The sequence below is a fragment of the Erpetoichthys calabaricus genome, chromosome 8, assembly GCF_900747795.2.
Source record: "Erpetoichthys calabaricus chromosome 8, fErpCal1.3, whole genome shotgun sequence".
Taxonomy (NCBI): Eukaryota; Metazoa; Chordata; class Cladistia; order Polypteriformes; family Polypteridae; genus Erpetoichthys; species Erpetoichthys calabaricus.
The window spans coordinates 98,726,718-98,739,628 of record NC_041401.2 but is presented as its reverse complement, the minus strand read 5'-3'; the positions used below and the strand labels follow the sequence as shown (position 1 = coordinate 98,739,628).

Here is a 12,911-nt window from a genome sequence, read left to right as displayed (position 1 = left end):
TCATTTCCTTCAGTATTCTGCTTTATGTATGCAGTTTAAATTTGCTTTTGGTGTTTAATTTATTTATTTTGAAATGCAATACTGTTTTCTTTAAGGTAATGTACTCTATGAAGGATGCTACATAAAATAAAGACTGATTTTTATGGCATATATTTCGACTATGGAAGGAAACTGGACTTCCAAGAGGAAACATTTACGGATACGGATAAATAACACTAGCTCCACATTCCAGATGGAAATTAAACCATGGCCAAGTGCTGTCAGGCTGCAATGACATGCCAAAGGACAAAGGGAATGTGATATACAATACATAAAGACAATCTTGTTGAGATCATTTTTTTTATTGCTAGATTTAGTAAAAATTTAATAATAACACAATCTCAATAGCAGTGGACCTTCTACTGGATTCACAATAGATATATTTTACAGACATCACCAATACCTCAATATTTTTCAGCAAATCACCTTGAATTTGTCCAAAGTAGGGAAGAGAAGAACAGAACAGAAAGGAGAAAATAACATTGTGACTAGAAGAAAACAGAACAAAATAAACAAAAATAAGTCTGCCAAGACCAAGCTTAACAAGTAATGGATCGTTATATAACTGATAAAGATGCTGCCCTTGCGTTTTCTCACCTCTCATTCCTCTTTTTCATTTTCTTTTGCTTTCAATCCCTGTCCACTTAACACACTGCCATTTTACACAGCTCTGAGCTTAATATTTCAATATATACAAGCAGTGGCCTGTTGATTATCATTTATACCTGACCAAATATTATACTTAAGGTCATAAAGGGCCAAACATAAGGCTTCATGCTTTGTGTTCCTTCCAATTTAAATCAGGGCCACAGAAATTCCCTCCTGGAATTTACTCCTGTTATTTACCAATAAATGGCCAGCTTTGTGCAAGTATGGGGTGTAGGGAATGAGGAGGTATAAGATCATGCTATTAGGGCTCATTTTGCATATTTTTGAGTGATACTGATGTGCAGAAGGCTGGTGGAGAACCTTGACAATAACAACTAATTCAGCATTTTGTTTAATTTTTTTCTTAAATAATTTATTTTTTAAATTAATTTAACATTATTTGTTTCAAAAATAGGTATTAAATAAGAAGTGTTATAATATGATAATCTAACAAAAGCTTCACTGAAATAAAATAGACTTAAAAGTTGGTTCAATCAGAAACATTGTTAACCCATATATCCTAAAAACAATTAAATCTAACACTAAAATCCCAATCCTCATCCTCGCTCTCATTCTAATCTCATACTCAATCTTATCCTCTCCCAAAACAGAGAGCTAATTAGTAATAGAAAGAGCCCACTGTGTTGTACCTCATATTAATTAAAACCATAGAAGGTTTAGCAGAGACACTGACAGAAGCCGACCAGACTTAATTTGAAATAATACTAAGGAACTGTTGCCAAATTCTAAAGAAGCTCTGCACAATTCCACACAAAGAAATCTGGCCTTTTCTAGTTTAAATAACATATCATATAATATTCCCATTGAGTTACAGAGGATGCATTAAGATTCTTCTAAGTGAGTAGAATTTAACAGGGTAGTGCAGGACAGAACATCATTATAATTGTGACATAACTCTCATGACCACTTTTACTATTAAATTTGTGTTTTTCCATCTACAGAATGATATTGCATATCAATAAAAAATTAGTAGCCACGCAATCATGTAGCTTATTAAGAATATTTATTCCCCAAGTGTCATGTAGCAAGAACATGTCAAAGAGACAGCAGTAAGGACATGGCAGTTATAACTGACTAACAAGAGAAAGCAAGGTGTGGGTCTTAGTGAATTTACACTCTTTGATAGATTTATGTCCAAAGCATTATCAGTTTCTTACATTTACATTTTAATTATTTTGTCTATACTGTGTAAAACAAAAATCATGAGATCTGGTTAAGCAGTTCCACGTGTATTCTGCCCAAAAACAGAGTGACAGAAAAATTAGCATGGCTATCAGATAAGCCGAATTTAAAAAAAATTCTAAAGGCTGGCTGGAAATATATTTTTTTCAAAACTATTGTGCAGAATGTATAGTTAATAAGAATGAAAAACTAAAATAACAACAATAGCCATATTTGGCTATTGGCAGAAGTGTCTCTAATGGTAAACATGTCTTTCTAGAAGTATAAATTTTATGTTACTGTGTGAAGGTTTGCAATCCCTCAAACATACCAGTCATAATCTGTATGCTCACAATTATGTAAATGTTGCATTCTTGAGTATTGTTAAATGACGCAGCAGATGCTAACACTGCTCAGTTCCAACCAATGACCTTATTTTATTTTTGCCAAAGAGGGATGGATTACTGTAAAGAAAATCTGACTACACAAGGATTTCTGTCTTTTTTGGGTCAGAGTTTGGAATGAGGCATCTGTTACTGGTTAAGTAAAGAAAAATATTCAGTGAAAGGAAATTTGTGCAAACATAGCACCAGAAGTCATTAGGGTCTGGCAGATAAAGATTTAGCACCATAATAAACATTGATTAAATAGTTACATGGCAGGCAAGCAGAAGATTCAGGTCCCAAACACAATGTGGTGCTATAAAATTGTATTGTCTATGCTACCTAAATGGCTGGGACATCAAAAGGTCTGGTAAAGAGCTAATGTGTCAGCTGAAAGAATGTAGTGAGGAACCAAGAAAAGACAGCCTTATGCCTGTGTGTATACTAATCATCAGTTAATGTGAACATTACTTTTTATTGTGCCCCTATCTGTTTAAAACCATCTGTAATTAAAACAAACATTTCACCTGATTATCAGATTTTCATTTTAGGAAGCCATGAACAGAAGCACTATCTACTTTCCACTGTTTTCTATTTATTTATTTTTATTATATTTCTTCAAAATATAAACCTGGCTGAAGTCTTCACTTTCAAATAGTGCAATTACTAAAAACAACTGATAGGTTCCAAAAATCCACAGATCTCTTGCCCTTACTTGCAAAGCTGCCTGTTAATTGCTAGTTAATAGCCCTACATTATTTAAGCATAAGGGGGTTGCAAATATGGTATGTGTTGGTATTGAAGGTATTCCTTATAAATAGCAATGAAATGCTGGACATACACTTTGGAGATTTCTTGCTGTTCTAGATTATCTACAGTGGACAGGCATTGTTCAACACATTCTGACAGCAAATAAACCATACACAACTGCTAACTGTCATGTATGAAACACAAAGCATTATATGAAAAGGAAAATGCATGAAAACACCTCAGAATAGGAGCCACAAAACAGAAAGTGAATCTGCATTTCCTGCACTTCTCTTGGAACCTATGTTCTTAGCAAAAAAAATACTTGATAATTCATTGCAGAAAAATAATACATTCACGCTAACGAGTACATGTTATGTTGCTACTTTTGTTATTTGCTAAAGTACTTAAAAAATACAAATTTCTTCTTTTTATCATGTATGTTATTGTGAAATGTGCATGGATTACTTATTCATGTTTTCTCATGTTGCAAGACCCATACTCTAAGTTATCCATCCATCCATTATCCAACCCGCTATATCCTAACTACAGCCAATCCCAGCCAACACATGGCACAAGGCAGGAAACAAACCCCAGGCAGGGTGCCAGCCCACCACAGTACTCTAAGTTATTTGAAACATATTTTAATTTTTGGGACACTGTTGCACAATTTTTCCACAATGACAAAACCACTGATATCTGTATGCCTCATTGAATAGAAAACATAAACTTATATTTTGAGTATAGGATTCCAATAGAATTAAGGCTCATAAGACCCCCAAATAATGATAGACTCTTAGCATGGAATTGAACAAAATATTACTCATTAGACAATGTTATTCCTCCGTTAATTAAACATATGAGGTGTGTGACGGATGGCCAGGGCCCATGCCCGGCCGGGACACCCCTGAAGCATATGTTTCAGGGGAGCAAGCATGGGAAACCCAATATCTCCCCCTGGACACTAGATGGCACCCTCCCTGGATTGCACCTGTGCCTAGGACTTCCGCAGGGCTTCATGGGGGTTGGAATTTGGTGCAGCTCTGTTGGGTTCCGCAGGCGCCACCAGGGGGTACTGCAGCAGGAGCTGCTAGGCCCTTCTGGGCACTAGTTTCGCCACACCCGGAAGTGCAGCCAGATGTCGGCAATCAAGCACCTGGAGCACTTCCAGGTGCTTAATAAAAGGAGCCAGCAACCACCACTCAGTGGCCAGAGTCGGGAGGAGGAGGACAAAGCTTAGAGGAGGAGTGGTGGTGCCGAAAGAGAGGAGTGTGGTGTGTTTTAGTGCTTTATGTGTACACTTGTGACTGTGTTGTGCCTGTGGGGATTACGGGGAAGACGTACCCCACAGGTGAAGAACAATAAAAGTTTATTTATTTTATATGTGCCTCCCGTGTCCATCTGTGTCGGGTCAGGCGTTTATATAGCACCTTGTTACAGGTGTAATAATTTAATTCCCGGAACAAGCGTGTAGTGTCGCCCTGGTGTCTCAGATCTTGACAGATGAACAGAGACAGTAGCAGTGTGATGCTGCAGCTGAACTTCTGCAAATGAATACATGTTTAACACGGTTATTACAGGTGAAGAAACATGGTGCTGCCAGTACAAACCAGAATTAAAATCGTAAAGTATGCAGTGGAAAACACTGAGTTCACCACTGCCAAAAAAAGGCACGAATGTCACATTTATAATTCAAGACCATGCTTTGTGTGCATTTTTTCAATTGAGGTGAACTTGGTCTTCTCCACTGCATTGTTTGACATTATGTTTCTGGGTCTTAATGGAAACACCACATTTTGTCAACCATAATAACCCTGTAAGTCCAACCTTTTGGATAGTAACTGAAACAAAGTTTATTGCACCAAGGCTAGAAAAGGTGAGTTTTAACATACACCTCAAAGTTTGTGGAATACAACAAGATACTACCTTTTTGTTTTTAAGAATGGTGTTAACAGCTGGTGAGACCAGCTTTTCCAGCTTTGCAAACTGTCAAAAATAATAAAATCTGACATACCATAACAACTTGGTTCAACAGCATTGCACCACAGAGATTAACTGTACTTAGAGAGAGGGGTAGCCGCACCCACCACACAATGAACCACCTCAAGATCTCAAATTAGGACCCGAATTTGCACTAAAATTTTTGATCATAGCTCAGTAATCTATGATGAAACAATTGGAATCTACCCAGTCATGCTTTGCTTCCTGGCCTGATCACCACAGTATTTAAGTGACAATCACCCCAAATGTAGACCTCACATCTACCACTTTCCCTTACCTGCACTGTTAAAACATGTAAAATGTAAAGATGTACTAAACATACTGAAATTTGGGTACATAAGTATGAGCTAGTCTAAGTCTATGGGTAGTGGCTGATGTCACTTTGTCTCACTAAATGGAAAAGAACATCAATACACTCACAAAACTAATCATGTTCATTATCAGTTGCTATAGTATTAAGCTTCCTTGAGACAAGTGTAGATGAAAACTGAGAATGTGCACATATTCTAATCCAAAAATAATTGCAGCATGCCTTGATTTTAGTAATTAAGTACTACTAAGTAATGAAATGGGGCGGCACGGTGGTGCAGTGGGTAGTGCTGCTGCCTCGCAGTAAGGAGACCTGGGTTCGCTTCCCCGGTCCTCCCTGCATGGAGTCTGCATGTTCTCTGTGGGTCTGCGTGGGTTTCCTCTGGGTTTTCCTCCCACAGTCCAAAGACATGCAGGTTAGGTGCACTGGCGATTCTACATTGTCCCTAGTGTGTGCTTGGTGTGTGGGTGTGTGTGTGTCTGCGCCCTGCCTGGGGTTTGTTTCCTGCCTTGCACCCTGTGTTGGCTGGGATTGGCTCTAGCAGACCCACGTGACCCTGTAGTTAGGCTATAGCGGGTTGGATGATGGATGGATAATGGATGGATGGAAGTAATGAAATCCTTGATATCTACCAAAGTATCACAAAAAGGGCTGAGCTACTGTATACAAGATAACTTGAATTAATAAAAACTCAGAAATTGTTAAAGTGACTAAGTACAGTATAAGATACAAGTATATGTTTAATTTTTAACTATGATTATGGTTATGGGACATGGGATATTTTTCAGAATGATGTCAGAGAGGCAATACTAGGATATGTAACATATACTGTCAGACCACCATGAAACAAAATTGTTTTTGGGCCACTGTCAGACAGCCAATGACAGAAAATGACTATTCATTCTTTCAGTTTTTACTCATTTAATGGCTTAGTGGAACTGAAAGTATTAAGCAAAAGGTAAGAGCCAACAATGGATAGGAAGTAAGACTATTACTGGCACTCTTCATATATACAGCAGGATCATAATGCACAACTGTACAAAAAATGTTCTTAAACTTAAAAAAAGTATAGTTCTAACTGAAATGGGAACAACATCTGTAGAAAACACAGAAATTCACTTTTAAATTTCAAGTAGCATTATATTGCAATGGAAGACTAAAAAAATATATCACAGATATAACAAGAAAATAATATAAAAAAGAAATAAACCAAGATAAGAGATTGTCCTAGTGCCTACTGTCTATATAAGCCTTCTGTGGTCATTGTGGCCTGCTTTAAAACTGCACTAAGATTTTTTTATTTGATGTAATAAGAACTATTCCATATTTAGTATTAGCTTTTTTTACACTACGTGAGAAGTGACACTTGGAAAAATAAAATAAATTGGGCAAAAAGTAATATCATGGTTCAGTTCAGTTTCTTCTCCATCTTACATCTTCTGTGTATTACTAATACCAGACTCAAAATCTTGTGTGTTGCCACTACAAAAATTAGCTGAAACAGTCCTTAAATATACACAATCATGATAGTGGAAAAATGCTTTGTATTCTAAAAAGCTTTTATTTTCACTGCCTATTTCCTGCATTATCCAGAAACGTAGTGGAAAGACAAGAAAATGAGAAAAACAATTCAGTTCAGCTGTCATACATTAGCTCAGAATCGAGACAAATACTTAAGCCTCAGCCTGTGGTGTTGTTATTATAGTAGCCTTGTCAGGTGGTTCAGGTAAGAATTTGAGATTTCCCTAAAACTCTTCTTAACAGCTTGGCTACCATTTTTTTAAAAGTGAAAAAAAAGAACCACATGCTAAATATTTAAGTTAACATATATGGAATTTTTTGTACTTAGTTCTATGTTGAAAAACTGTTACTTCATTTCCAGTGCCTTAATTGTGTGTCTTACTTTTTCAAGCTGAAAAGATGCTAATGCCGTGTGTCCAGCTGAGGCACAAATTTATTCATAAGCAACACAGGAGTAGTATTTTAAAGTGTTTAGCTTTGTTTTTAACAACACAATAGTCAAAATTTAAATATTGAATATCAAAGAGCTAAAATGAGTTTCATTGTACATAAAATATACAGTGCCTAGTATGTGAAGGAGAATTTACATTTTCTTTCACAAGCTTTTATTTACACAGTAACTCTAGTGGGAAAAACAATAACTTCAGTGCAGAATTCAAATACAGATTTAAGCTCTAATTCAAAACTGGGTTATAATATTTCAGTAGCCCTTATGTAACTAGGTGAATTACAAACAGACTGGAAAATATCACAGACAAAAATATGCCATATTATTACAGTAAAAATAAAATTGAACTTAAATTTTAAAAGATTGCATCATTACACAGGTACAAATGGAGCAGAACACAAGGGATCCATAAGCAGCATTAGACCACACAACGTTTTGATATTCCAATCAGTCATACGGAAATGAAATTCTACTTATGAGACAGCAATTAAAACTGAATAGTGTATTACTAGTGTATTAGTAAATACTATATACAGAAGTAAATATAACTCATCTGTGATATTTACTCTAAAACATTTCTTAAATTTTGGAGTAAGTAGTAAAATTTGTGCTGGATAAAAGTCACTTTTAAGTGACAATAAAATAGAATGAACTACTGAGGCATTTCTTGATTTACACTTTCTCTATGTGGAGTGCCAGCAGTGTTCTTCTGAAAAATATTATTGCACTGGACAGCAAATGTTTTGAGCTTCTGACATTTGAGACTTGGAAAGGTTCCAAATTTGAAAGTGCAGCCCGTTTCTAAATAACAGGGGAAAATCACTGCATGAACTGTGCCAACTAGTAGGTTTAATAAAACAGATCCTTTTCCTCAGCCTACCTTAATACTGTATTTTGCAATTCAGTTGTTTTATTAATTTTGTTTCAAGAAGGTACAATCAAGTAGAAAATATTTACAAAGCTATATTTACAAAACCTAACAAAACAAAAATTCAAACCCTACCTGAAAGAAAGAGAGGAGAGCCAAGAGCATAGAAAAAAGGTAAAACATAATTTTTCCCTTACATTAGTGCTTTTCTAATGTTTTTTATGTATTTTAATGTTGCAATTTTTAAAAAATTTTTGGACAGATCCTTTAAGGGAGAATTTGCTTATTTCCAATTTCAAATAATTTAGAATGTTAATTAACCACTGAGTTATAAAAGGTGGGCTGGGATTCTTCCAGTTAAGCAAGATAGTAATGTGGTATGGGCTATTGCAATGAATGTTTCCTTATCCACTTTAAGCTGATCTGGGAGTATACCAAATATAGCTGTTAAGAGTGATTGTGACACCAAAGCAATTCAATTTAAACTTTTGATATAAGCAATTGACAGCTAATTAGATGGTAAAAATAAATTCAAACTGCTACACAGTCTTTGTGTATTAAGATTCAAATCTTAGAAACTTGCACTGTAATATGTGATGCAAGATGTCAAATTCCCAAAAACCCAGATTTGGTTATGTAATCCTTCTTAAACCCAGTAATACGCTGGTTACAATTATTGAGACACTATCCCACTCACCTGTAACTCTTTCATAAGAAAGTTGAAAAAATTGCTGCTGCTGCTGTTATTCAAATAATTCAGCGAAAAACTTCCTATACGGAAAATACATGCTAACAAGAGACAACTTGTCTCTTCCAGCTGAAACCATCCCATTAAAAGGAAGGTAAAAGAGGCAAAATACAGAAGCAGGGTGTGTGCTGCGCAGACACATAAACCTCTGCTTGTATTTGGGTTCTGGGACACGGGATAGCATTACAACAGTCTAGAGAGCTGTAAAAATGAGTGTCTGGCAGTCTGGCACATAATTAGAAATAAAGAACTATGCCAAATGAACTGTTCCATAGCAGAGATGCAGAGTGTCACTTCTGACCTTTGTAAAATTTGGTGGACAAATCCAGGGTGCTACTCTATTGTTTAAGTAATAGCATACCAACTAGATCTGAGACAGCCATATTGCTCAGGTGTCAGCAGAATATCAGAAGGGGTACAGAGGGGTTAAGCAGAGTGGCATGGCTAGGGCGCACTTACCTGCAAGAACTTTGGAGCCACTTTTCTACTGCTGAAATCCACTTGCGTGGGTGTAGGGGAGCTGGCGAGTTTCAGGAAGGATACTGACTTGGATTTGCTCAGAGTTTTGGAAGGTGGGGCAGATGGTGTTTACTCTGACCTCATAGGCATGAGGTGCAAGAAGCAGATGGAGACATAAATGTTCAGACAGTGGAAGAAGATGAGTGAATATGTAGTCACACAGAAGGAGCCGTGGCATGATGGCAGCAGCACTTAAGAGTGGAAGGAGATGGTGGTTTCAGATGCAGAAATATGAATGCCCTTTTCAAGGGCAACCTACTGTTAGTGTTTCAGTGCTGAATAGATTCCTCTATCTCTCATAACAGCCCCTGGTCTTTGAAATTCAAATTAGGCATTTAAGGCAGTTAAGATATACCAGTAAATGGTACAGTATTACTGTTGATATGTATTCTATAGGAGATTTTTACACCACATTTTGAACTTTCATTGCCTGTTTTCTTATTGTTTAACAAGGTATGCTTTGCATGGCTGTCTGCCACTAAACAACCCCCCCCACCCCCCCACCCCCTCATATTTATCCAAGGGCTTACCTCTTTAGGTCAAGGTAGTAAAATCTGTGCGTGGGAAGCACCAGTCAGCGCCTAGATCATATTCTTATGGAAATAATAGCATGCAGTTTAATCTGCAGTGGCACGTTATCATCCTTGGATCTTGGTTTTAATTCTGAGAGTGGTAATACTATTTATTTGGAGCTTCAATAGCCTGTGTGTGTACACTGGTTTAACAGCTAAACTGCATGTGTGTTATTAAATCTAATCAGGTTATACTGAAATCTAACCACTGTTCTTTACAAACATTAAGCACCAACACTAGAGTCATGCATCATCAAACTCTCTTGACAACTATACCAATTTGCCAATATGCTTGGCAAATTTTGTAAGCAATTTTGCTCCTTGCAACGGACAGCCAAATTAGAAATGATAGATGCATCCCTTGAAACATCTCCTTCCCTTTCATTTTTAGAAATCAAGTCATTTGTGGGTAAGACTGAAGAAACCTACACATTTGGTTATCTTGTTCTCATATTGACACAATTCATTACAGTCCTACAGCACAACTCTCAGATGGTACTAAGTATGCGCCGCTTCACGTGTGATTGTCATTAGTACATAATTCTAATTATAAATTGACTCTAAAGATGCCTCTCTATTGTTATTCTTTAAGAGCAATCCCTTTGATTATACCTGTTAGCCCACATTTCCTATTTTCTGATTTTAAGGCTTTCACAATTATGCTGCTATGCCATTCTACTCTTTATTCTGTATAATCTATTTTTCCTTCTGTAAATACTGCATCCATTCTAACAGCCGTCACTTTTCTTTAATCACTTTGTAATTAAGGATAGAGGTTCCTAAACTATTAATGAAGATCTGTAAAATGTGTAATTTGCATTTTACCTGTTTACTTGTTACAGTGCCCTAGGAATGTACTCTGTGAAAATCGCTATAGAAAAATAAATTATGTCCCCATAGTTTACTTACAGTACTTTCACTGTCTGCTATGTCCCTTCTCCAGTTTATTTACAACGGGTGACTTCCATTAGTCACCCCAACAATCCACACACTTCTCAACCATAAGGATCTCTTGCTCTCTCTGCAAAGCTTCACTTCCACCTCGTTTAATTTAAACAAGCGTACCTTTCACTCCATTCATTCGATATTTTACTTAATACCAAATATTGTACTGGACCGTCTTTTTCAGTTCTTACTCTGTAAAAGGCTCGCATTCTCTCTCTCTCTCTCTATCCTTGCCAAGCCCTTTCTAAAAATAAACTGAAAATATTTAACCCCCTTAATTTTTAAGACTGCTTTTCAATTTTTTTTTCCTGTAGTTTGACACCCCACCCCCGGCAATTTTTCCTTTCAAGTGGGCAATTGCTTAATATCTTTCGTTTATGTATCTCACTTTCATCTTATTAGCACCATCCTCTCCTACAAGATCTCCCTTCAACCCCTTTCATACCCGTCTATAAATGCCAACCCCCTCTACTCGTTAATCTGGTTGGTCCTTTCTCTTACATAAATTAGCATCTACCTAAAAACACTTCTCATCCTATGTTTCACGATCGCCTCCACTTGTGGGTTATAACTATGTAACTCTCCCCCAACCTCCTTGTATGATATTCTCTATGTTCATCCCTTCTTATGCCCCTTGTCATTGTCTTCAAACAAGCTCCCGACGCGGTACGTCTGCTGACAGTGTATAATTTTCGGTGCCGCACAACACACAGGCTGCCCTCTCACGCGCTAACTTTTCGCTGCGACGGTTCGCATGCACTCGTAAGACGTGTACTCATTGCTCACACATAAATATGACAAAACACTTACATGTCTTTGACAGGCAAGTTCTTCCCCTCTACGATACGAATAAACAAAGTACTGCGCTTAGCCATAGTACTAGTTATTGCTGCCACTACCGGCGAGACATTCCAGGTGGCGGTAACAGTGAAGACTGAGTACGCTACTGGCTATGCCCCGTTGACTAACTGCCATATGATTCAGCTTAAGAGAGGCAACCAGCCCCTCAGGATCGCTGCAACACCACTCGCTCACTTGCTCTCTCTCTCTCTCTCCACAAGAAGCGTGGTGGTAATAGATGGATAAGGCGGCGCAAGCCAATCAGCAAGAGACATCTCCACAGCTCGAAAATCTTATTCGCTTACTGTGGAACACAGATTTGCATATTGCAAGTTTCTCTGGTAAACGTAGTCCTTGGCGAGAGCGTGGAAATCCTGTATAATACCCTTTTATCTTAGTAAGTCAGTAATTTACTCGCGCGCGCACACATAGATTTCATTGTCAGTACAAGTATGAAACGTTCATCATTTTAAGGGCGTTACTGGAATCAATTTAAAACATAAAACAGAGAAACTGAAGTCTTTGCTTAAAATAAAATCAACTGAATCCTAATTCTCTGTTTTCAAAGATGCAGTGAAAAAATACAATACTGAGCGGTTATATTTTAGTTAAAAATTTTACAACAAGGTATAAAATAGATTTATTATAAGCTCTTATCCGTCCAGTCATCCTTCTAATTGTTGGATTTGTTTATTCCAATTTTAGAGCTGCTGGAACTTGCAAAAAATCACAACAGAATTCATCACAAGGCAAGAACTAACTTTGGATACAGGTGCCAATTCAACTAAGGGCACATTCAAACATATATCCATGCGCAGTCATACCGGGTAGAGTTAGAGTTGCTGGTTGAATTACCACATATGTCTCAATGATGTGGAGAGGAAACCAGAAAAAAAAACGAATTGTCAAAAATGTGCAAATGCTGTATAAAAAGTAACCAGAATGGATCTACAAGGAGGAAGTACTGATATGTACACAGCTCTGTTTCCCTGCAACATACATTCAAACATCTGAAAAATCAACAGTAAGATGTATTTTCATAGACTTGCACAATTAAAATACAGTACTATCTTTTTATTGCATGTACATAGTTTCAGGATTGAAGCCTGTTTAACTAGGCATGCTGCCAAAATATAAATA

The 12,911-nt window shown here is 37.0% G+C and overlaps 1 protein-coding gene across 1 annotated transcript in view; it reads right to left on the bottom strand.

Annotated features, from left to right (window-relative positions):
- Nucleotides 1-11,948, bottom strand: part of rasa4 (RAS p21 protein activator 4) — a 130,663-nt gene extending 118,715 nt beyond the window's left edge. The window contains exon 1 of the mRNA XM_028807134.2: nucleotides 11,742-11,948. Within this exon, the coding sequence (XP_028662967.1) occupies nucleotides 11,742-11,806 (65 nt within the window). The 5' untranslated portion in view covers nucleotides 11,807-11,948. The remainder of the gene's footprint in view (nucleotides 1-11,741) is intronic.
- Between the last annotated feature and the right edge of the window lie 963 nt (nucleotides 11,949-12,911).